Source organism: Mustela lutreola, chromosome 5 (assembly GCF_030435805.1).
Source record: "Mustela lutreola isolate mMusLut2 chromosome 5, mMusLut2.pri, whole genome shotgun sequence".
In the NCBI taxonomy this organism is placed as follows: domain Eukaryota; kingdom Metazoa; phylum Chordata; class Mammalia; order Carnivora; family Mustelidae; genus Mustela; species Mustela lutreola.
Window position 1 is genome coordinate 95774607 of NC_081294.1, and position 24902 is coordinate 95799508.

General features: G+C 41.6%; 1 protein-coding gene across 13 annotated transcripts in view; it reads left to right on the top strand.

The window, feature by feature from the left end:
- MAST4 (microtubule associated serine/threonine kinase family member 4) overlaps positions 1-24902 on the top strand; it is a 551227-nt gene that overhangs the window by 385392 nt on the left and 140933 nt on the right. Inside the window, exon 1 of one of the 13 annotated variants that reach the window (XM_059175147.1) lies at positions 10446-10583. The exons of the other annotated variants lie outside the window; for them this stretch is intronic. Coding sequence (XP_059031130.1) covers positions 10546-10583 — 38 coding nt within the window. The 5' untranslated portion in view covers positions 10446-10545. Of the gene's footprint in view, positions 1-10445; positions 10584-24902 lie in introns of those variants that run through there. 13 annotated transcript variants of the gene reach the window in all.

The window sequence follows — 24902 nt, forward strand, 5'->3', positions numbered from 1 at the left end:
CTGCCTATCAGATTGGGAGCTTCATAATCTCTGTGCTCCAGGGTTGAAAGAACACCAGAAAATGGTGTATTCTCTTTGTTTTGCCTATAACTTTGTGGAGCAGGAATGCAGATAGCTCATACTTTGGAAAACTCAGTAAATTTTCCTTCCGAAACTTCCCTTGGTGTTTCATAGATTTCAGCGCATCCCGGAATATTCTGATGTGCCCTATTTGTAGGCTCACATGCAAATATACACCTATAACACACACACACACACACACCCCTTTGTCTGATCCTGAGTATACTTTAAAGTCACACTTACCTTTAATACAACTTGAACAACGTTGGTCCCGCGACACCATGTTAGAGTTTCGATTTAAGTAAGGTTAACTAGGCTTTTCTTGTTCTGCTCTGTGTGTTTAGAGACCTGATGTTTTGGTGTTGGTCATTTTTATTCAAGATGTGTCATCCATGCCTGACCAGCAAAATAAATGCAGCTAATTAGCTAAAGAGATAATGCTATCTATGAATAAGACCACAACTTTCGTGGCAGTACATTCTATAACGTCTTGCCTTTCAAGTTTGTCAGGGGCCCCTAAATATTTGAGTCGTGTAGTCCTGGCTATGATGAGGTCTCTATTCCCAGTTGCGGCCACTTCGCAAAGAGATCGGCCTGCTCTGGCGTTACACCTGTGTTTCTCCACCGAAAGGCTTGGAGCCTTTCTTTGCCCTGTCTACCTGTTGATAATATTACTGAGAGAATTCTCAGGCTAGTGTGACCCTGACTTTCCAGCCCAGGGCATTCCAATCCAGAACACTGCAATTCAGACCACTCACACTGGCACAGAGCCCGAGTCCCAAGTTCCTTCTTAGGAACTGAAGTAACTTAGGCTCTTCCCAACAAAGTGGAAGAGTGTGGGAGGCCTTTCCCCATTCCCCAAGTCATAGACCCGGTTTTTTTCCAGTTCAGTGAAACAGAAAAGGGGATGGATTTTCTTCCCTCCCTTCTATTAGTGGAGGTTGTCCCAGCCTTTGTGCCTGGGGATTTCCAGGATTCTTAGAGTTTGGAGATAGGTTTCCTGAAGATCATCTCTATGCACATCTGCTTATTATAGGTCTCAAAGAACCAGCACTGCTGGTTATTATGGTTATTATTATGGAGATCTGGAAACTTGAAGGACAACTGTCTTCCTGTCCAGGACGGTGTATGTAGCTGTTGCATTCTCTTATTATACAGTGATCAATTTCGGTTCTGTGTCCTTCTCTGAGGGCGTGTAGCATATGCTTACAGTGGGACTCTTCCCATTCTGTGACCTCCCTTCACTGCTCTAAATGCTGTCTCCTCCTCCAACTGCCACTTTAACCCCATTCCGCACCTGGCTGATCAAGTTCCCTAAGTCTGTCCTTTCGAAAGGACCTTGCCATCCTCAAGTTGTCCTTTTGCCAGTCTCATTGTGACTGTACCCAGTGTCCAGGTGAGGACACCTATCCTGCACCCTCAGGTGCGTGAGCCCTAGCCCTGGGAATATCTCTCCTGCCCGAGCCCAGCTTCTTCTCTGCATACTTGCTGACTTTGTCCATCAGATCATTCATTTTCCTTTTTTTTTTCCTAGCCATTTGTTCTGATTCACATTGTAATTTAGAGGACTTCATCTTAACCTTTTCTTTAATATCAGCTTCATGCATCCTTCAAAGAGTAAATCCCGCCTTGAACATGTGAATGAACATTTCAGAGCTTTTTGTGGTAGGATATATGTACCATTTAGACAAAAAGGAGAGATGGAAGGGTTTTACATTCTTCCCTTAAGTCTGTATTATGGTAGACATTTTCATCATGGAAGCCCTTTTGGTTGGTTCCATTGCATTTGCCTTGCCAGTTCAGCATGGTACTGGTTTGTTGCCTTGCTCTGTTACAGGAAAACTTTGAAAGTTTCTTTTCCAACTGGGCCTTCGTGGGCCTATACCTTTTAACTCTCTGGGTTCTTAGAGAGACAATCTGATCATAGAGACCTGATCTCAGGCCTAGATTTTTACACAGTATTGAACTGATGACAATCCTTGTTCTGTATCCCAAAGGCAATTTACTGTTCCCTTCATTGTTTTTTGTCTTGACTGTTGCAGACAAGAGGTTGGCTGGAGGCACACTGACTCGGTCCGATGTTTTGCTGGAAAACTTACACATTCCATTGGAAACAGTTTATTTATTTATTTTTTTAATCATATATTCTTTATTTAAAGGGAAATTTTCTTCTTTTAATTTTAGGAAAACATCTATCAATACTCTATAAAATCTTAAACCTTTCAAAATACCCTTTCTCTTGCCTTGCTGTCATTTAAATTTCATGAATGAGTTTAAGTGACACAGTCTTAAAGCTTATACTTCTAGGGAATATTTGCATGGAAGAAAACGTCAAATGTTCTGTCAACTAATAATTAACAAATCAAATCCAGCAGTGAATGAAAACAGACATCATGATCAGTTTATCCCAGGAATGCGAAGATGGTTCAGCACTAGACAATCAATCAATATAATCTGTCCCAATAATAAGCTAAGTAAGGATTATCACATGATCAGGTTAGTATATGGGGCAAAAGTACTTCACAGAATCCAGTACTCACTCATGACAAAAACTCTCAGAACACCAAGCACAGAGGGGAATTTCATCAACTCAATGAAAGATACCTACAGAAAACCTTCAGCTAACAGAATCCTGAATTCAGTAGTCCCCCACCCATCTCTGATTTCACTTTCTGCAGTCCCCGTTATCTGGGGTCAGCCACAGTCCAGAAGCCGATGATAGTGGCCTGAGACCAGGTCACAGCGCCTACGTCATTCACCTCGCTGCATCTCATCACACACACATTTTATCTCACATCATCACAAGAGGCAGAGAGAGGCCATATTCACCTAACTGCTTTTTAGTATGTTGTTATAATCTATTTTATTATTAGTTACTATTCATCTCTTACTGTGCCCAGTTTATGAATTACATTTTATCATCCATATCTATGTATAGGAAAAAGCATAGTGGATATATAGGGCTAAATACTGTCTGCAGTTTTAGGCATCTACTGGGGGTTTTGAAGCATGTCTTCTGTGAATAAGGTGAACTACCAAAGTGAGAAACTTGGAGTTTTCCTTGCTTAGATCAGGTAGAAGGCAGAGATATCCCATCTTATCACTCCTCTTGAACAGGAAACAGATTTTTGGTTTTTGTTTTTTTATGCCTGGCTTTATCTCCTCTGCCCCTCGATTCTTTCCACAAGGTCAACTGAGTAGAGCCATTCACCTGCTGCTTCGGGAGACAGAAATCCCAGGCTGCTGTATGTTACCCCTGAGCTTAAACTTTGTGGAGGGAGGGAAGAAGATCAAGCTTCTCTCCTTTCTTTAAGCTTCTTTATTACTTATATCACATATGTAAGGAAAGGACTACTGTTGGTCTATAAATATCGCTGCTCAGTTTTGAGGTGCAACTTTAGTGTTGCTAAAACACAATTTAGAGATTCTAGAAGATGTTTGGTTTTCAACCTCATTGGTCAGAAATCTGTCGTACTTTCATTGAGTGAGTGTATGTGACAATATCCAAATCAAGCACCATTCTCCACGCCAGTGGGCAGCTTGTGACTCGATTCATCAGTTGGAGCAATTTTCCTAATGTGGTTTGCCGGGAGCCCATGGGATAAAAGTTGGTTTGGGGGTTGTGTGTGTGTATGTGTGTTTCTGAATCCCTATTACTCAGCGGTTGCCCTGAATAACAGGGATACTCAGGGATCTTAAACTCACTGTTGCAATGGTCAGAATGTATCAAATCTTTAGGTATGCTGCATCCTCTTTTCAAAAACATCTGTAGTGTTGCATGAGTTTTTGTTTTGCTCGTGAATGCGTGTCTTTTAAAAAGAATGGAGAATACATTTGTCTCTTGTCCTGACACGTTGGGTATTATGGCATTTGTACTCACCCCTCCTATGGAAAGTCCAGTTAAAACACATTTATTGAGCATCTGTTGTGAGCCTGAGCACTGTGGCCCAGAGGTGAGTCATGGGATTGCCCTCAGTGAAGACATGGGAATGAATCATTGCAAACCAGGGCAATAGAGACGTATTTGTAAGGTACCTGTAAGCTTCAGGAGTGGTCACTGGGTAGGCCAGGCTTTGGTCTCAAGGAGCCAAAAGACCACGTAGAAAAGGCAAGACCTCAGGGAGTTTTGAAAGGATAGTTTGGTATTTATCAGACAGAAGGACAGGGCCTCCCAAAGGGCAAAAGAAATGGTGTGTACAAAGGCATAGTGACCCTAACAGCAGAGTTCAAGGGACTACACATAGCTCAGTGTTGCTGGAGCATAAAAAACTTGAAGCATAACCCAGTATTGCTGATGCAGGAAGTTTGAAGAGGCAGTATAATATACCACGATGGTGAAGTGGGTTGACCTAAAGCCAGTTGCCCTGGGTTTGAATGAGATCGGGGAAGTTTGTTAGACTTCAGTTGCTCCATCTATAAAAAGGGACAAGTAAATTACTTACAGGATTGTTACAAAGAGTAAAATATGTTCATATGTGTAAAACGCCTAAGGCAACAACGAGCACATAAAAACTCTGTAAATCATAAGTATTCACACTATTTCTATCATTACAACGAGGGGATGGGTAGTGGGCGATGAGGCCAAGAATGAGAGTTGAGGCCCTTGATATTTGTGGGCACTTTCTTGGTGTTTACCCAAAGGGAGAAGGCATGTCTGGCTGCACTGGGGCTTTTAGTTCTGGGAGGGAAGGGAGATACCTGGAAACCAATTAATACATTATTGTAGGAGCATGTCTAAAGGGTTTTTTTGCAAGTCTGACCAAGGAATATGGTAAGACTGTGGCTTTGAGAGACCCTGAGGATATAAAGGTGATCAAAGTTGATGAGCCATTGGCTCTGAGACACAAGGAAACATTCCCCAGTGGCCCTGGGGATTTTGACCTGGGGGACCAGGGAGATGAATGAGCTCCCTGTACATGCAAGAGTGGGGGAAGGGAAGACAGAACTTGTACTCATTCCTTTGATCCCCAGAAGCCCAGTTAATCTACATTTGTTGAGCATCTGATGTAGACTGAATACCGTGGAGCCTTCATTCCTTCACTCAGCCAAGATTCATAGCACCAATATCCTGAGCTGGGCAAGGGCTCTAGTGGTGAACAGGACAGAGTGTTTGGGTCTTGCAAATAAACAAGCATCTAAATAAGTCAGTTGCCCAGTGGTGGTCAGTGTTCCAAAGGCTATAAGCAGGTGTTGAGAAGAAAGTCACAGTATGGGGGGGGGCTACTTTAGCAATGTGGTCAGCGAGTATCATTGAACAGGAGACCTAAAAGATGGTAAAGAGCCATCAGTGGGGAGTACTTGGGATAGGCACCTGGGAAGGGCAAAGTCTCAGAGGCAGGAAGGAAAGAGCCCCCAGGCAGACTGTTGGATGTGAGAGTTCAGGGCCCCAGAGAGGCTGGATCAGAAATAATAAATTTGAGTGTGATCATTAGGACCATGGGAGAAGTAGGTTAGGTTCATCTGTGGGAGAACTAAGGAGGCCCCATTTAAAGAGTGGGCCGAGATGCAGGCAGGCACAGGCTAGGAGGCCTGGAAGAGAGTCTGGTAAAAAGAAAGCCACACAGTGTTCTCAGAGAGATCCCAAGAGGAATCTGGACAGCACTGACACTCCAGGATGACAGGGAAGGCAGTGATGACCTCAGCGTGAACCGTAGTGGGGGCCATGGGATAGTAGGGGCAGGGGAGGGGGTGAGGCCGAGGAGCCTGGCACCAGCCCTGAAGTAAGGAATGGCAGACCATGGGTGGTAACCACTCTCTGTGGGGAGCTGACTACAGCTCAATGACAGTGACTACGTCATTGTGTCCCAGCTCCTGCACATTCACAGCTGGGCTGTCAGCTCTCCTCCCTGAATCATATCCCCTTACTCACTGTTGCTCACTTTATTGTCTGCCTCATCGCCCAAACAAACAGGCAATGACAGTTTCAGACTTTTCACCACCTGCCTGGAAGCTCAGGCTTTGTTCATAGCCTTCAGAGTCTCTCTTTCTGAGAGCTCTGGAAGAGCTCTGGTTCAGAATCCTGGCTCTGAGGGCATCTGGATACTTGCCCCCTCCCTTGCCCACCAGCCCTTTATCCCCTGAGTTTGAGCCCTGCCTCTCCCAGCCTGCTCCGCAGGAGGCTGGAAGCTAGCTCCCTGGCTGGCCTCCTCTCAGACTCTCCATGCCTGACCTGCAGGCCAGGCCCCTCCCCGAGTCTCTGCACCCGTTTCCTCCCACTCCGTGCTCTGCCCAGGCCTGTTTCTTACCCGCTTCCTTTCATCCCTCTCCTTTCTTCCAGCTCCAGACTGTGTGTTCTGCAGGCAGGACAGGCCTGCCTGTCACTGCAGGACTCACCCTTCAGTCCTCTCATGGGTAGCTCTGGCATTGGTACTTTTCCGTGAAACCCTCACTCCTGGATCGCCCGCCCCAGCCTAGTAAAGGGGTACTCTGAGGGAAGAGGAGAAAGCTGAGGCCCAGGCCAGGAACTTCCAACAGGTGTGTCAGTGCTGTCTGGGCAGAGCCTGGACACCCTCGACCAAAGCTGCACGTTCTTACCAACTCCTTGTGTATCCTGTAGCCCATTAAAGCTTCCCAGGGACAGAGGACATGAATAGGAACACGCACACAGGGTGATAATGTTGTTTTTCTTCCTTAGTGTGAAGCTTTCCATAAGAGATTATAAATCGTTTGGCTCCTAGAATAGGTAGGTCTTCCAAGGGTTAAGAGGGAGGGAGAAAGGAGAGAGAAGGAAGAAACGAAAAGGGAGTGTGTGTGTGAGAAACTGCAAAAGGGGGATTTTAGAAGTTCTTTAAAAATAAACTGTTAGAATGTGGAGCCTATTCCATGGCCAGGCGTGGGCTATCCATTACTAGAACTTGTCAACACCGGGAAGAGTGTGTGTGTGTGTGTGTGTGTGTGTGTGTGTGTCACTAAATTCACAGTGACAGGGTAAAACATTATATGTTTTATGGCTTTTCTTGCTTCTCTTTACACGTAGATCTAGTTATCAGAAGCCCAGGTTGTATCTTTAAAACAAGAGGATCATAAGCTTCACGACAGAGACCATCTGCTTTCTGGGCTGAAAACTGACAGATGTTGGAGTAAAGGAATCACTCGAGTCCCTGTGTGGAAATGGGTCATAGAGGAGAAAACTGGGAGTAGGCTTCCTTCTAAATAATTTGGGAGATGGTTCCTTGTATTGGTTGAAATGGAAATAGTCTGATTTCTCAGGGAGATTACGACTGGAAGCCCTGAACTCCCCCCCTTCACCCCCATACACACCCATCTCTTGTGTGAGTAAGCATGTGCGAACTCTTAATCTGAGCTGTCTTTACTACATGTAACCTAGTCATTTGAGAGTGACGTTATGGTAACTGAGTAATCCCTTTGAAAGTTAAGTGGTAGAGTCAAGATATTAAAATGGTCCTGGGGCTACCTGGATGAAAGTGGGCACAGGGTGTGTACAAATCCATTTATTAGAGGCACAGTCTCTATCAGTGGAAGTCTTGATTCTAAAGTAGCAAATTTGGTTTTTGTGATACTTGGGATCTCTAAATAGACATTTCCGTGGTCATTAACACTTGCCATTCTGATTCTTTATTTTCTTTTTCTCTGTCTTGGTAATTAGGAAGTTTCTTTGTGAGCTTGGTTGTAAATTCTGAAAATGTTGACCTTAAATCTTATTAATAGTGTGAGAGGAACTGTAGGAGGGTTTAGCTACACTAATCGCCATTGGACATGCTTATTAGGGAAGGTAATGATACCAGTATCAGCCTGAAACATCATACTGCTGTGTTGTTTCGTTTTGTTTTTTTAAAGGCCTGAGCAGAGAATTTAGGCTTTGATCAGCATTTGAAGGTAAAATAGACTGGTAAGGAGAAGGGGCAGTCATTCATGCTTCTCTCTTAAGCTTCACATTGCTCGGGTTGTTACAGAACCCTGGGACTTTGTACATTCCACTGACTTTGTGATCTTAGATTAATCCATGGCTCAGATTGGGTTACAGTCTGGGATCTCTTAGAAACTGTAGTTGCAGACAAACATACAGGCAAAAAATCCAGGTTTTGGCATGTGGTCACCCAACTGCCATTTGTGTTTCGAACTCCTCAAGTATGCTTTTGCTCTTCCAAGGTAAGAACCAGCTCCACTTCCCTGGAAACTTTCTAACATGACATGGCAGTTCAAATTCCAGATCTTTTGGGGAGATAATGTATTAGGTCGTGAGTGAATCACCTGGGTGGAGGAATGGGGAGCTGATGACACTTGCTGAGGGCTCCTAGGATCATAGAATCAGAAGAAAACTGATGGGTTCACCAGGCTCATTTTGCCTTACGACTATCCGCTGAAGCTGTCTTTGTTTTGCTTTATTCTAATTTTAAACATTACAGTGCATGTTGATATCTCAGGACCCTGACTTTGACCTTACTGTGTTTCTCTCATGAGTCACTTAGAATATCATCTAGCCACTGCCAGAATTCTTAGCTATAAATTAGAAGAAAATCACTGAACCCATAGCTTGCATAAAAATCACCTGTGTCCCTTTAACATTCAGACCTTTTAAAAATACTATATGATGAGGATCTTTAAATTGGAAACCATAATTATTAAATGTTTTACTTTTACAGATATATGGAGGGTTTAAGAGAAAAGAGTGTATTTGGCATGGGAAAATCTGCCTGCTGAATAAAGCACTCTAGGAAATATGGTAAATGAAACCTTTGTTACTGTAAAACAATAGCCTTTAAGTGACTATTATGTAATGTTATTTCTTACGTCTGATTTGGAATGGCTTGTTGATCTTGAAACTTGAGATAAAATTCCTGTAAAAATACTACTTTCATTTAGCTAATCTCAAGACTTCGGATGCAGAATCAAAGGCTTTTCCAAGTAGATTACCTCGGTTGGACATGGGGCCCTAGAGCTTTTGAAGCTATGTCAGATAGATTTTTTTTTCCCCCCAGGTAAGGATTAATTTTATCCACTTGGTATTCTCCATTTGAGTACCTATCCAAATAAACACAAATTATGTGCTAATCCAAAAAATAGTTTGTTGTAAAATTAGCTTTTGCTTGCTCAACCACTCCAAAGGGCACACAGGTGGCAAAACAGCTGATAGGCACACTCACCTAACTTGGCAGTTTGAATGGTTGATGATGAATTTGCATTTTCCATAAATGATGCATTTTTAAGCAAAGAAAGTTTTAAATCTTAGATCTCAAATGGCTGTAGTGGCTAATAATGGAACATGGGATTGTTCAGGGGTGTTTTAGGTCATAGTTCTTTTTATGGATTCTACAAAATGAACTTCTGTGCTTAAAATTATAATTTTCCTTTGTGTTTTAGGATTTGGTATTTGGGGTTAGATGTCTGGACCCAGAGAGTTAGTAAGGGATAAAACTTGTCATTATTTTTACTCTGTGACCTATAAAATTTGTATGTAGTGATCTTTTTCAGTAGTTGTTTTCTCCCTGATCAATTTCAGATGAGTTAGCTTTGCATATCTAAGATTTTTAAAGTGAGAAATTAGTAGTGGTTTGTATAAGCCTTCTTAACATAAGAATCCAGGCTCAAGGGGCACCTGGGTGGCTCAGTGGGTTAAAGCCTCTGCCTTTGGCTTGGGTTGTGGTCCCCAGGTCCTGAGATGAGCCCTGCATCAGGCTCTGCTTGGCAGGGAGCCTGCCTCCCCCTCTCTCTGCCTGCCTCTCTGCCTACTTGTGATCTTTCTCCGTCAAATAAATAAATAAAATCTTAAAAAAAAAAAAAAAATCCAGGCTCAAGAGTTCTGCTCTCTTCAGATCAGACTTAGAGCCTGGTCATTTTGATGTCATTTTATCAGCAACATCATTGCCGAGATGCCTTCTAGGTAGGTAGGTGAGTTTTCTTGAAATTATGATTGATGACCTATCATTTGTTGGTTTCTTAAAAGAAGTTTTTTAAATAATAGAAGTTGTGGTTTGTCTACCTTATGAGAATTAACCTTCAAATTAGTCTACCTCCTCACACCAGACCAAGGGTGATTTGAGAGTCGAAAGGTACAGACAGTTGAGCTGTTTAGATATTAATATGATGCAGCCTTTTGATGCCATTTCTAGGAAACATATTCCGTGGAATGGGTCCGAGTTTAAAATCCATGAGGAAAAGGGTTCTGACTCTTGGCACTAATAAGCATATTCAAAAATGTTGTATTCAAGCCAGAGTAAATATATATGCCCTTTACACTTTCTTTCAGTTAGCAGAAGTCACCTCCAAACACTTATTTTGGCATTAAGGAAGCTCGTCATGACCTATTGTTCCAGAAAGATTATAGTTCTCATTTTAAGCCAGTTTTCTGGTTCCCGTGTGAGTGGCATGCCCAGCCCAGAGCCGAAGAAACAATCTTGGCTTTTCAGACCTTCCATTCTTTTAGGTGTGTCCCGCAGGCAGTGGCTTGTAGCTGTTTCCTCAGCCACTTAACAGGTTTGATTTCAAATCTATTTAATAAGAAACTAACATGTTTGGAGGGGATTCATGGCCCAACATTTATGGACTTTGTTGGGAAGTTCCAGGTGTGTATATATCTTGAATTCTATGTTAAGGCATATTAGACTCAAATGATGTTGCTTTTGTTTTACTTGTTTTGTTTTAGCCTTCTAGTCATAGACTGAGTTCCTTAGGGTGTCTTAGGGGCTGGATTGGGACGGGATGGCCCCAGGTACTCCAGGCCACGTGGCTCTTCTTCCGATTTACCTTAACAGCACTAAAGAGGAATCAAATGATTATAAACTGGACCTAAAAACAGAGCAATCAGAGGCTTAGAGCTGGGGGATTCGCCTCTGAGCGTGGGATGTTGTTTTCATTTAAAAATACTTGGAGGGGTTATTTATGAGTTACACATCTCTGTGTGGTCCTTTTCTTGCTTTGCGGCTTGCGAATAGCCTGAAATCACCTTTGGACTCCTGATAAGCCAATAACTCAGTTTGTCGACATTTGACTTCTGTGCACTGGAGGCTGGGGGTTCGTCGCATTGCCTCATTTACTTATTTATATACAGATATTTATTGAGTAGCTTTTATGTGATCAGAGCTGTGGTTATCACCTGGGAAACAATGATGTGTATGACATGATCCTTTTCTAGTGAGGTTAGAAAGCCATATAGCCAGGTTAATTACAGTAATGTGTAATGACCGGTAGGAGATAGACCAACATCAGCAAAAGAAGAGGGAGAGGCAGAATATTTGTTGAGGCAGTTGGGTACCTGTTGTCTCACTTAATCCAATCTATAGTATCTATTATACAGATGAAAGAGTTGAGGCTTAAAGGGATTAGTTAACTGTACCCAAATATCAACAGTAGTAAGAGGGATCTAGATAGAAACTGTCTCCAACAGACACAGAGCTCTCAAAATATTCTAATTATATTCTTATTATTACAAATAAGATTTTAGGTTTTATAGTACAGAAGCCTCCTGGCAATTTGAGGCTATGGGTGGAATGAGCCTGATAATTTTGATCTTTGCTATAGAAATGCCACCTGCTGTCTGAGCGAAGAGAGTGAAAAATAGAAGTAGGTTTTACTTTGTTTTAAAATGCCACCTGCTGATTCTCTCTCCCAGTAATGGAAATTGTATATGTATTCTCCTGCAATTTCCTCATCTTAAAGAATCAGAGTTTATAATGGTATTTGAGTGGGCGTGTGCTTTTAAAATTGAGGTTTTACTTACGGTATAGCTCTGAACAGGCCTTTTGAATGAATAACACTTCTCTGCACCCCATGCCTACTTTTCTGAGATTTCACTCTCTGTATTATAAAATCCTTTCCATTCACATGAATGGATGTATTATGGGGACATATCTCAGAATCACTGATCTTGTAATAATGCATATAGGTCATTTCATAGAAGGACAAAAGGTCTTACGTCCTAAATGAGAGTAGCATATGAATGCCCCCCCCCCAAAATGTTGAGATTTTAGGGATAGATTTCCTATAGGCTCCTTAATTTAAAAAAAAATAACAATAATTCCTTTTAACTATGCTAATGCTGTCTTTTTTATTTTTTATTTTTATTTTAAAGATTTTGTTTATTTTTGTGTGAAAGAGAGAGAGAGTGAGCAGAATCAGGGAAGGAGCAGAGGGAGAAGCAGACTCCCGATGACCAGGGAGCCCAGTGCCGGGCTCACAGGACTCACAGGGCTGGATCCCAGGACCCCGGCATCATGACCGGAGCCACAGGCAGAGGCTTAATGACTGAGCCACCCAGACGCCCCTAATTACCTTTTATTTCCTTTTTTAAAAAGATTTTATCTATTATTTATTTGACAGAGATCACAAGTAGGCAGAGAGGCAGGCGGGGTGGGGGGGTGGTGAAGCATGCTCCCTGCTGAAACAGAGAGCCCTATGATTTGGGGCTCTATCCTAGGACCTTGGGATCATGACCTGGGCCAAAGGCAGAGGCTTTTAACCCACTGAGCCACCCAGGCGTCCCCCTAACTACCTTTTTTAAGAAAAGGAGATGAGTTGGTGGCATTCACTTAAATACATCTTTCCCTTGGGAAAGCCACTGTATTTAAAGAACTAAGAAGTGACTGCTTTGTTATCCATACCACAATTGTAAAGGAATAAAGTGTGAGTAATCTGTAACATGCAGAAGGCACAAATACTGTATCCAGAATTCTCTAAACCACAGAATCCTTCACTGGCCATCTTGTGGCTCTCAGTGGTACAGTATGTGAGCTGTTTTTGAGGAATGGCTGCCCTTCCCTGAGGACAGAATGGAAGAAGCAGCCCCTTCAAGTGCTTTTTCAAACGTTCCAGATGCTTTTCTTCATGGCCATTAACCCAGGCCCAAGCCTTCTTCAGATTCCTACTGATATAAAGTTTACCAGTTGTATTCACTTGCTCTAGAAAAAATCAACTCCAGGGAGATAGAGGTGTTGTTTTTTTTTTTTTTTTTTTTTTTTTTTTTAAAGAATTGAGGCTTTTTTTTTTTTTTTTTTTAAAGATTTTATTTATTTATTTGACAGAGAGAGATCACAAGTAGGCAGAGAGGCAGACAGAGAGAGAGAGGAGGAAGCAGACTCCCTGCAGAGCAGAGAGCCCGATGCGGGACTCGATCCCAGGACCCTGAGATCACGACCTGAGCCGAAGGCAGCGGCCCAACCCACTGAGCCACCCAGGCGCCCCGAGGTGTTTTGTTTTGTTTTAATAAGGTTTATTGAGATAGAATTTACAGATCGTAAAATCATTCCTTTTAGGTTTGCAACTCCACAAATTTTGACAGATAGTCATATAACTACCACCATGATTTCCAGCCCCTCAGAAAGTTTTTGGTGTTTTTTAATTGTTTGACATCGCTAATATAGGATCAGAGTAAGATGTTTTGTTTTCCTGTCCCCATCCTCCCTTTTTTAAAAAATTAGTTTCCATATGTGATTAGGCCTGCACTTGTTTTTTTTCCCCTAATATCCTTCTTCTGTGCCAGGATGCCATCCAGGACACCATGTCACCTTGTATAATCCTTTTTAGAACTCATTTTCATGAGGAAGATGATTAGGACATAGGTTGATTACTTGGTTGGTAGTATCCAGGAGGTACCAGGAAAACGCATCATGAGATACTTAAAAGAAAAGCATAAACTACCTCATTCGTGTGGTGTATTATTAATATGTAATAGCTCCTTGGAGCCAGCGTAGGGGAAGTTCTAAGAAACCAGATTAACTATTTCCTGCTACTTAGACTTGTTTCAAGTAATCTGGCATTGTTCAGTGAGGGCCATGAGGAGGAAGATTTGGAAGGTATGTAGTTCATGACAGATTCTGGTTGTGGGAAAATAAGCACAGAGATCCAGAAGGACTCCTGGAGTTTTCCAATGTGAACGAAGACAGAACAAAACATACATTTTATAAAAGATAAATCCAAGCTCCTTGAATTGTTTTATAAAGTAATTTATCATATCTTACCACTATTTTTAGTATGTTTTAATTTCAGTGGAATGTATGTAGCTTTTAAAGAAAAATTTAAACACAATCGATGCTGAAGACAGAGTGGAGAAAATATAAACCACTGTAAAATAAAAAAATCTCCCCAAATTCTAGTACACACACGTAACCACTATTAAAAATGTGAGGTTATCCTTCCGAGTTCTTTTTCTGAGTGCATGTGTGTGCATATGTGTATATACATATCACAAAACTCATATTTTGTATCTACTGTCTTATGAGTGGGTTTTTTCCCTTAAAGAAATGTTTCAGGGACACCTGGATGGCTCAGTCAGTCAAGTGTCTGCCTTCGGCTCAGGTCATGGTCCCAGGGTCCTGGGATCGAGTCCTGCATTGCACAACCTGCTTCTCCTTCTGCCTGCCACTCCTCCTGCTTGTGCGCTCCCTCTCTCTGACAAATAAATTAAAAGAGAGAGAGACAGAGAGATTCTTTTAAATACCCACCCAGGGGGCGCCTCGGTGGCTCAGTTGGTTAAGCCGCTGCCTTGGGCTCAGGTCATGATCACAGGGTTCTGGGATCAAGTCCCGCATCGGGCTCTCTGCTCAGCAGGGAGCCTGCTTTCTCCTCTCTCTCTGCCTGCCTTCTGCCTACTTGTGATCTCTCTCTGTCAAATAAATAAATAAAATCTTTAAAAATAAATAAATAAATAAAATTTAAAAAAAAAAATACCCACCCAGCTTTACAATGTTATAATTTCCAGAAAATTTGAAAAATACCTCTAGCCTATAAGAAGGTGTGTGGGCATTATCTATGAAGTTGTGTGGAAGCGTTGAAAACCCCATTCTGAAAGCCACTGAGCTAATACACAGCCTTCCCTTACGTAGCCATGGCCATGGCCGTGGCTGGCTCCCTGGTGTGCAGTCCGAGGGCCAGCCCCTGACACCAGGGATGTCACCTTGGATGCTCTCACTTTTTAGGTCTTGTGTTTCTCTCCTCATATTCAGATCTCTCTTGAAGTGTTCCCTTTAAAAATACTAATGCTAACTCAGAAAGATTCCAATTACCATCTCCCTACAGGCTTAAATGTTAAACCTCAAGTTCTAAACTTTATCCCTTATGTATGTGAGCAGGCTTGCCAGATGGCAGGCCAATTAATATATTTTTGCAAGGTGTAGAAATGTTTTTTCTCCATAGGGGAACAAAGAATCCATCTGCTCCACATCTTCCTTTCCCCTCTGTCCTTTGGGGAAAATCATCATTTAATTTTCAGAAATAATTGTGCAACCCTCTAAGTGATACTTTCTGCTTTTTAACAGAGATAGTTTTAATAATTGAAACTTTTTCTTACTATGAGGATTTAAAGAACCCTATGTCATGGATTAAAATATGTGGACATCTAAGTTGGGTCCCGGTTATTTCCTTTTTGATTGTTGACATACAGAATTGTGTTTGACAAATCCATTCAACGAAGGCTTAAACTTGGAAAAGACTTTCAGAAACATGTAGTCAAATCCTTTTACTGTAAGATGAGGAAACTAATATTTAGGCATCAGACTTTCAAGCTGGTCTTGAATCCTGAATGGTCTTGAATCCTGGTCTTCAGGTTCCAAATGAGGACAACCGTGGTGGAACTAGAATCTTTTATTTCTCAGGAGGAATGAAAGGAGCAAGAACTTTGAATAGGGTTCACATAGAAGCAATCACGCCCTCATTTTCATCGCCTCTTCTTCCTCGAGTTACTGGCACTGAGCTGGACCCATCACCCTTACATAGTTTCTTTACATACTCAGGTGGCTTTTCAGATCAGCAGGTAATGATGAACTGTTTAGTGCCTCTGTGTTGCCTCCAACTCTGTAGAAATTCCTAAAGGACAAACGCCACATCCATTTTTTAAGCACTTTTGTTAGTGTGCTGTCTGGACCTGAAGTGAATGAATTAGGGAATATGTGAATAGCAATGGGATTGTTTTTCCAGAGTCTTCTCTGGAAGTTTTGCAGTTCTAGGAGAGTGACTTCATTATAGCTTTCCAATGATCTGACGCATTATAATACAGAATTTGGTTCCTTTTTCCTTCTGGTATGAAGGGTTTCAGTAGTGAGTATTCCAGAAGCTTCTTTGGGGAGGAGTGTTTCAATTATATCCCTAAATATATTTATTTACCAGCATTTTTGCTGTCCTCTATATTTTGTCATAGGTGGGCATAGATTGGTTAATGTTAACCAGGAAGAAGGATTTTGACTTGTCATTTTTTTTTTCTTCTTTCTTTTTTTCTTTTTTCTTTCATTCAACATGAACTTCTTTATCTCTTTTCAACCTAAGAGAACCTTTTCAAATAGAGAATTCAGACTCAGGCTTTAGACGTACCTTGGTCAGAATCCATACTCCTTAACAAAATAGACATGTGGCCTGGCAGGTCACGTTACTTCAGATACTTGGTTTCCTCATCCTTAACTAGGAAAATAAACAGCACACCTTTTGTGCCTTATATGAGGTATAAGCACGTAGGTCAGGCACGTAGGGTAGGCAGACTACAGCCTCTGGGTGCAGTCTGGCCTGTCTTTGTACATAAAGCTGTTAGAACTCAGCCGTATCAATTCATTTAGGGATTAACTGTGGCTACTTGTGCCCCAGGAGGAGAGCCCAGTAGTTGTAACATGAGACTCTGGCCTGCAAATCCAAAAATGTATGCAGTCTGGTCCTTTACAGGGGGATTTCCCCAGCCCTGAGCCTATAGCAGTGCCTAGCTAGTGCAGGCTCTCAGAAAACGGTAGTCTTGCCTTGCCTTTAGTCTTCCCATTGATTATTTCAAGTTCAGGCTTTCTCTGGAGGCCCTCTTGCAAGATAGTTCTGGTGTGGCCTTCTCTAACGTTCCTTCCAAAGCCCCTATCCACCTCTGGAATATGGCCAAAGCTTTGAGACATGACACAGGACAGAACACGTTGAGGGAGGTCTCTCCACAACTCCCACACCCTGAGATATAGCGTGTCTGGACTTGAACTGGGCAGTGTGCAGGTTGCAGGAATAGAATTTGCTCTAATCCAAGTGTAAATACCATCATTCTAAGTAGATAGCAACGTGTCCCACTTCAGTTTAGGTTATTTCTCACTCTCTTACTAGGTGTGTCCGATCTATACTTCTTCAAAACCTTCCCCCAAACTGGAATTCTTTTCATTCCTGAAGATGTTAACAAATTGCTACTAATTACAAATACCACGTTTAGCAAAGGACCTCCTTAGCAAAGCAGCAGCAGTTTTGTGACTTAAATGATTGGGCCGTTTCAAAGAGGAAGTTCTCAAAGGAGCGATTAGATTTGTTGTTGTTGTTTATTTTGTTTCGTATTTTAAGCAAAATGAACTGGGAGTTCTTGGCAGTTTTGATTAGGGACGCCTTGGTGTCTAGCAGAAGACTAAGACGGGGAACAGACTGATTGAATGTACCCGATGAGGACTTAGTGATAGATGGGTGCACGCCAACTCCCACACATGGTGGAGAGAAAGATGGCGGGGCTTTCAGAAAGCTGTTAAGGGCAATGATGGGTGCTTGTTGTTTTTTTATTTTAGAAGTACTGAGGAATGTTTTTTCAGAGTAATAAAATTTTTTTCAGTACTTTAACATGATCTGTGTCTCTAAAAAAAAAGAAAATACTGTGAAGAGATGGTAACAGCATTACCCCCAATTTTGCAAAGTCCTTCTTGACTCTCTTTGCTCTTCTTTCCAGTGCATTTCAGTGTTTCTAGTGCTTCTGTACAGGCCTGTTAGCATTTATCCCAATGTGTTATAATTTTCTGTATACTTATCTGAACTCCCAGCTGATGTTGAATGTCTTAAGGCAGAGAATTTATGCCAGCATGGTACCTGGCACGTAATAGACAGTTGATCAAGGTTTATTGAATGAAAGCACTCCACAGTGAGCACATTCGTTCATCTAGCCTTTTCCGTCTTTTGGAACTATTTCCTTAGAATAAATTCCCAGAATAGAGATTTCTAAGCCAAAGTGATGTGCATATGTTTATGAATCTTGATATATAATGCCAAGTAGGTTTTATGTCTACTTGTGATTCCTTCCAAGTTTGTGACTCTCCTGTTGCATGGTGTGTTATTGCTAGATTGGCAGTCTTGGCGTTCCACATTTTCCCTAGCAAAAGAAATGGAAAGGAGGGTACAACATCGCTCCATTTAAGTCTGGAATGAACATTGCATATGCTTAAGGATGAAAAGCTTCTAAAAGCATAAATATTCCTGCTGTCGGACTTGGAAAATGAAGGAAGGTGCGCAGCAGGGGCAAGGTATAGGATAAAGTTACATTACAGGGACAAAGCACTCCTGTTGTTGTTGTTGTTTTAATTGCTTTGAACTTGTTCTAGATTGTTATCACTATTTTAAGAAAGCATTTGGATATTTTTTATTTACTTTTTCCTCTTCAGCACACTTAATGTTCAAATATGAAACATTACTAAATGCAAATTGCTGTTAAGACACATTCCAAGGTGTGCTTTTATCAAGGTTTGAAACTTTTTGTCTAATATACTAGACATTTCCATCTTCATTTCATTTGATTTGTGTGTGAAAGAAGATTGAGTCTCTGTTCTGTGACATTGGGTACCCACAGCTTTTTTTGAGTTTGATTTTTTTGCTTTCCCTCATCTAATGTTTGACTGCCTCAGAAATTACCAGTGATAAATAGCAGTATCTGCCTTTTGGTACAAGTATGGTATTAATGAACACATAGAATCACCTAAAAGCCACCTTGTAGATGGTATTATGAAGTTTGTGGGGGCTAAGCTGAATAGAGCAAAGCTAGTGTTCAATTAAAAATTCCCTGTGTGGGACAACTGGGTGGCTCAGTAGGTTAAAGCCTCTGCCTTCAGCTCAAGTCATGGTCTCAGTGTCCTGGGATCAATCCCCGCATCAGTCTCTCTGCGCAGCGGGGAGCCTGCCTCCCCTTGTCTCTCTGCCTGCCTATCTGCCCACTTGTGATCTCTCTCTCTGTTAAATAAATAAATAAAATCGTTAAAAAAAAAAAAAAATTCCCTGTGTGGAAATTGAGGATTTTAGTGAGCTGGATGGTTCAGCAGATGTCCTAAAGAGAATTTGTGCATGCTCTGTATTGTATATTCCATTATACACACACAGTTATATATATATATATATGTATACATATACACACACATATGTGTGTGTATATATATATATATATATATGATTCACCTGGCTGAGAAGTGAAAAATGTGCTGGATTTTCATTACTTATTTTACTGTGCCTATTACTAGTAAAGCCCAGGAGTATATTAAAACAAACAATAGGAACATGACAGTGGTTGAGGCACTTGTCACCCTGACCATTGCCTTTGGAAGGATCCAAAGGCCAGGCCTTGTGGGAATGTGACTGTGTCCCCTTCTTCTTGTCTAGTAAGCTGTGTCCTTACAGTGGAGGAGCATGTTTCCCTCAGTGTCTTGCCATCAGAGCATCATCACCTCTTTGTCATAACCACACGCATGTGGCCATGAATGTGCAGAAATCACGTGCTGCCCCTGCCTGCTTCTCAGGCTTGAATTACATTGCCCAGCTGGAAAATAAGATCATTGAAATAAAAAGAAGTTAAAGAATAAAATTGATAAAGCCCTTCTCGTTTGCTAATCTTAAAGTCATCTTTTTTCCCTAGAGTCTGTGTTTTAATGACGGTCTGAATATGTTCTAAATAAGAGGAGTGGCAAGCAGAATTTATCCTAATCCTTTCAGAGAATGGAAGCCATTGCTTCTCATTGCCTGCCTGCCAAGTTCACCTGGGCATCTGGGGGAGGGAAATTTGGGGGCGGGGAGAGAGAGAACTACGAATGCTCTTAAATGTCCTGCCATTTGACTGTTAAAACATCATCTCATGACATTAGCCTCTAATGGGATTCTTTTTGGCTTTGCAGTTGCCTTTTAAATGCATCCATGTTAATCTGGATTCAGACTTCTAGCCTAAAAGACCTATGAGTAAAGCAAAGTGTTGAGATTTGATTTGTCCATCTGCTTGTGAAAGGTAATTCATGCATCCATAAGAATGCTTTGTAAACATAGAATCATTCTCAGGTTAGAAGATCTCTACCAAATTAGATAGGAACCTTGAAACTAGGCTATAAGCAGTTTCTCCTCCCTTCGTTGCTGCTGTGGATCAATATCTTTTATTGACTCTTCTAGAGTTTGCATGCAATTTCCTATCACGGTCGTTTATGCTAATCAGCATGAGACAGAATCATTGTAAATCATAGCCCCTTAGGCACATTTTCCCCTCCTTTAACACTCAAGACCACAGAATTCTCTTCTGAAAAGATGAAAAAAGCAATCCATCATTTTTTAGTGACACATGGAACTGACCTAGATGTGGATGGCAAAGACTCCCTCCCTCCTTACCTTTGGGCTTCCCCTTATATTTTAATGCAGAAGGCAAATGAAAATGAAGCTCAGTGTGGTTAAAAAAAAAAAAAATCAGGTTTAAATTCACCAGTTACCTTTATTTGTGAGAAAGTCCAAATAAATGTGGAAGGTAGAATAACTATAATATGTTCTATTTTCGTGTTTTTACATACGACTATTAAAAGTTATATTCATCAGGAAGGAATGTTTATGTAATTATTGTAAATTATCAGAGTTATTACTTGAAGATGTATAAGGATATTTATTATCTGCATATTTAATGATACAACTCAGATAATTAGCGTAGAAGACAGCAATTTTTTACTTTAATGTTGTACTAAGATAGATGGCTTGACCACCATTCACATTTATTTGTAGCACAGAACTCATCAGAATATATAGTTATTACAAACACAAAATAAAATCTCTCTGTCTTGACCAATAGCTCATGAATAAGTGTTTTATTCTCTTCCGAGTCCAAACTGTGCCGCGGAAGCAAAGTCAACTCTGGCCGTATCCCATATCCTGTACGCATCCCCCGGTGCACGTCATTGTGTTAGGCTCGTCTGTTTTAAGCACTTCGGAGAGACAACATCCTTACTTCCTGGAAGCCACCCCTTAGTGGAGGACCTGTTGTTACAGTCTCCCCTGAGTTTAAGAAGATCTGCCTAAAGCACGGGCGATGTCATTTGCGGGATGCGGCTTGGGATTGCAGTTGTGTGCCATCTGCCCTCCACCCTGTGCACCTGTTTATTTGTGAATTCAGTAAATATTAGCCCAAACACCTTCCTTATGTCGGGCATTGTGCTGGAGAGGGAGAGGTAAAGGAGAGAGATGGTCCCTGCCCTTTTGAAAGCTTGCAGATTCATGAGAATTGAGGTGTAGGGGTGGTTTCGGGGGCATGGGTGGGTAGCAAGGATAGACGCAAAGATTCACAGGAGCTTGCAGTGTTGTGTGCGGTCGTGTGTCTGTGGTTGCCTCTCTTAGCCATGGTGTGGAGGGTCATGGGGGACTAGAAATGGTATTGAGAGCATCCCAGGGCCCATAGCAGTGGGTTATCAGGGAGACCAGGTTGGTGACTGAGAGAGGTGCCAGTATATGGTGGAGGAGAATATTCCAGGCACAGAACCCTCGGAGTGAGACTCAAAGAGGTTGTGTTAGAGTGCTAGAGGCCTGGAATTAACTCTTTTGGCAGGAGGGGCCGATGAAGGGTTTTACCTTAGGGCAGTGAGTGATAAGATCCCATTTGCCCATTGGAAAGATTCCTGGCAGTGGAGGAGGAATTGGAATGGGGCAAGGAGGAGGCCAGGCTTCGAAGCCAGAGATGCTGGTGAAAAGACGGCCACGGCTTTAGTGGCCATAAGCATGAAAGGAGATGGAATCCGCAGGACTGGTAGACCAGTTGGATGGTTCCAGTGAGGAAGGATGAGACTGGAGCACAGGAAGCAGGACAGGTTGAGGCAAGGTGATCATTTTGGTGAGCTCCTTTACAGACTCAAGTAGAGGTGTACAGCTAACTCTTGGATGCAAGGGTCTGGAACGTAGGAAAGAGTTCCGGGCTGAGGATAGAGAGTTGTCCACATAACGATGAATGAAGAGCATCAGAGTTGATGACTGTCAAATATTACTGTTCCAAGAGTCTTTAGTGTTTAGGGCTGCCTAGACCTGGGGACTGAATCTAGTCTTTCATGTCCTCTGTATTCCCAAGTTAAATGGAGGTGAGGGGGGAGAGGATTTGCACACGATTTAAGTAGTGAACCATATACCTAATCTTTTCCATAGGTATGTGTGTTTTCTTTTACTTGGATAAATTTGGGTACTTTCTTTTACTTGGGGGTAATGAGGATTTAACCATCATAGGGCATAGAATCCTGTAGCTGCTAAACTTGTAGTACTGCACTGTTTTCCTGGTAGTTAAAAATATAGTGAGGATGGGGCACTTGGGTGGCTCAGTGGATTAAGCCACTGCCTTCAGCTCAGGTCATGATCCCAGGGTCCCTCTGCTCTGCAGGGAGCCTGCTTCTTCCTCTCTCTCTGCCTGCCTCTCACTGACTTGTGATCTCTGTCAAATAAATAAATTAAATAAATCTTTAAATATATATATATTAATATATATATATATATATATATATATATATATATATAGTGAGGAACCTTACCATCTATGTAAATTCTGTCTCTAAGGAAAAAGAAATGAGGACAGAAAGAGATGATAGGACGTGAGTAAGAAACTGGACTTGCAAAGCTCTGTAGCAGTCATGGTGGTTTTTGACTGTCGGGTTTTGATGTTTTGCTTTTTTGCCTTCTTTCTCTTGAACAGAAAGTATTTTCTATTTAGAAGTCCTCTCTTGGCAGCATGATTTCTGGGTCCACAAAGAGGAAAACTATGGTAGACAGAATGGTGGTTTTAGAAGAAAAACATGTTTGCTTATATGGGAAAAGGGTATGAAAAAGTGAAACAGAAGTTCATTCTTGCTGAATTTATAATCGGATGTTAATCACATCATTGAAATGGCTGTTTGTGCTAGGTATGGGTCTATACAATGTTAATCTGAATTGGAGACTTAGACATTTTTTTAAACTTTTTTTTAAAGATTTTATTTATGTATTTGACAGAAAGACAGCGAGAGAGGGAACACAAGCAGGGAAGTGGGAGAGGGAGAAGCAGGCCTCCTGCTGAGGAAGGAGTCCAATACAGGGCTCGTTCCCAGGGCCCCGGGATCGTGACCCAAGCCGAAGGCAGATGCCCAACAACTGAGTCACCCAGGCGCCCCAGCTTTAACATTTCTATACATGTCAAACTTCACTCATTTATATACTGCAGAATTTCATGTAATGAAATTTGTTTAAATTAAAAAATGTAGACCTGTTACAAGTGGAAATTCACTATGATTTCCACAATTAAATGTGAAATGGTACATAGATTTAAAAACGTGTAGAGAATTGTAAATCCAGATTCCCAATTAAGTACATATTTTTTATTACCTAATGTTTCATATCCCTGTGGATAAATATCACTTTCCCACATTTTTTTAAAAGACTGTTTTTATTTACTTGAGAGAGAGAGAGAGAGCAAGCATGAGAGCGGATGAGGGGCAGAGGGAGAAGCAGACTCCCCACTAAGCAGGGAGCCAAATGAGGGCTCTATCCCGATCCTGGGGCTCCGGGATCATGACTGAGCTGAAGGCAGACGCTTATCTACTGAGCCATCCTGGAGCCCACTCTTTCACATTTTTATAGGTCTTCATTAAACAAACAATTTTTCAGGGCAATATGATATAAAATCTCCATACTTAATTTAGTAATTCCATGATACAATACCTCTATTCCCTATCTCATTTCTTTTATGGTCTCGGGCATTATTTGATGGTTTAAGGTTGTTGTCCTTGTAAACTTTGGCCTGAACCAGGTTAGTACTGAGTGAGAGCTCAGAGTTGACCATCAGATGGTTATTGGATAGCTGTTGTAAAATGACATATTCATCAGTTTGGTTCTTGGAGAGGTCCCCATAACCCCAGTGGCAGAAATAGATCGTCTGAGTGACATCTTAAATCAGCAGGGGGAAAGAAAATAGCTCTTCATTTCTGTCAACCATCATTCCATAGCACTTCTGAGGCAAATCATTAAAATTCTAGAGGTGATATTTGGAAGAAGACCTGTTTCGTATGCAGTAATGAGACTGTGGTTTTATACCCCTCCATTCTATTGGAGTTTCAAGTGGCTTTAATTTGAAACATTAAAACCACATGAGCCTTATATATTTGGGGAACCTAATGTTTTGTAAATTTTCTTTGCCTCAGCACTTTCCTGTCTTTAGTGCTCCTGTCACTTTCTTACAGTGTTTCATTTTGTAGAGCCTTGGGTGTCTCAGTCGCTCTATTTTTATTTGGTATCTTGGTTCAGTAGAGCTTTGTGCTAAAGAGGCCAAGGTTAGGAATGTTGGTCCCATGCCAGTCAATATTTAAAATGAAAATTATTTTTCCTGTAGTTGCAACTGGTGCTTCAGAACGGGCTGGAAATATTGGGCTACTTTTTTTTCAAATATGAATGAGAACACCATACTCATTAACTTTCCTGGAAAAAAATAAAACCCATGTCCATTGGGTGGAATCTTTCCCATTGGGGACAGTAGTTTTTCCTGTGTGAGGGAAAGCATTTACTTCTATCTGTGGATAATCGCCCACTAGAGTAAAACACATGCATTTCAACAGACTGATTTGAATGTAAGTTCTGGGAGAATGGAGGCCATTGGTCTTCATAGTACAACCCCATCCTGGTGTGCTCTCCCCAGACAGGAATGATCAGCTCAGCCCGTCTGCCAGAGCAGAAAGTACTGGGCATTTCCCAGAGTAGGTGGCAGAGGGGGGTCATCTCTTGCCACCTTTTTAACCTGATTTATTGCCTCAGAATTTTTTAATAAGGACATATTTTAACTTCTGTCTAGGGACTGAGAGCTCTGATCATTCATGCAGTGAACTTTGAATAAGTTGGTAAGATTGGCCAGACCCTATTACCATAATGGATGGTGACTGTTTGACATTTACAGTGGT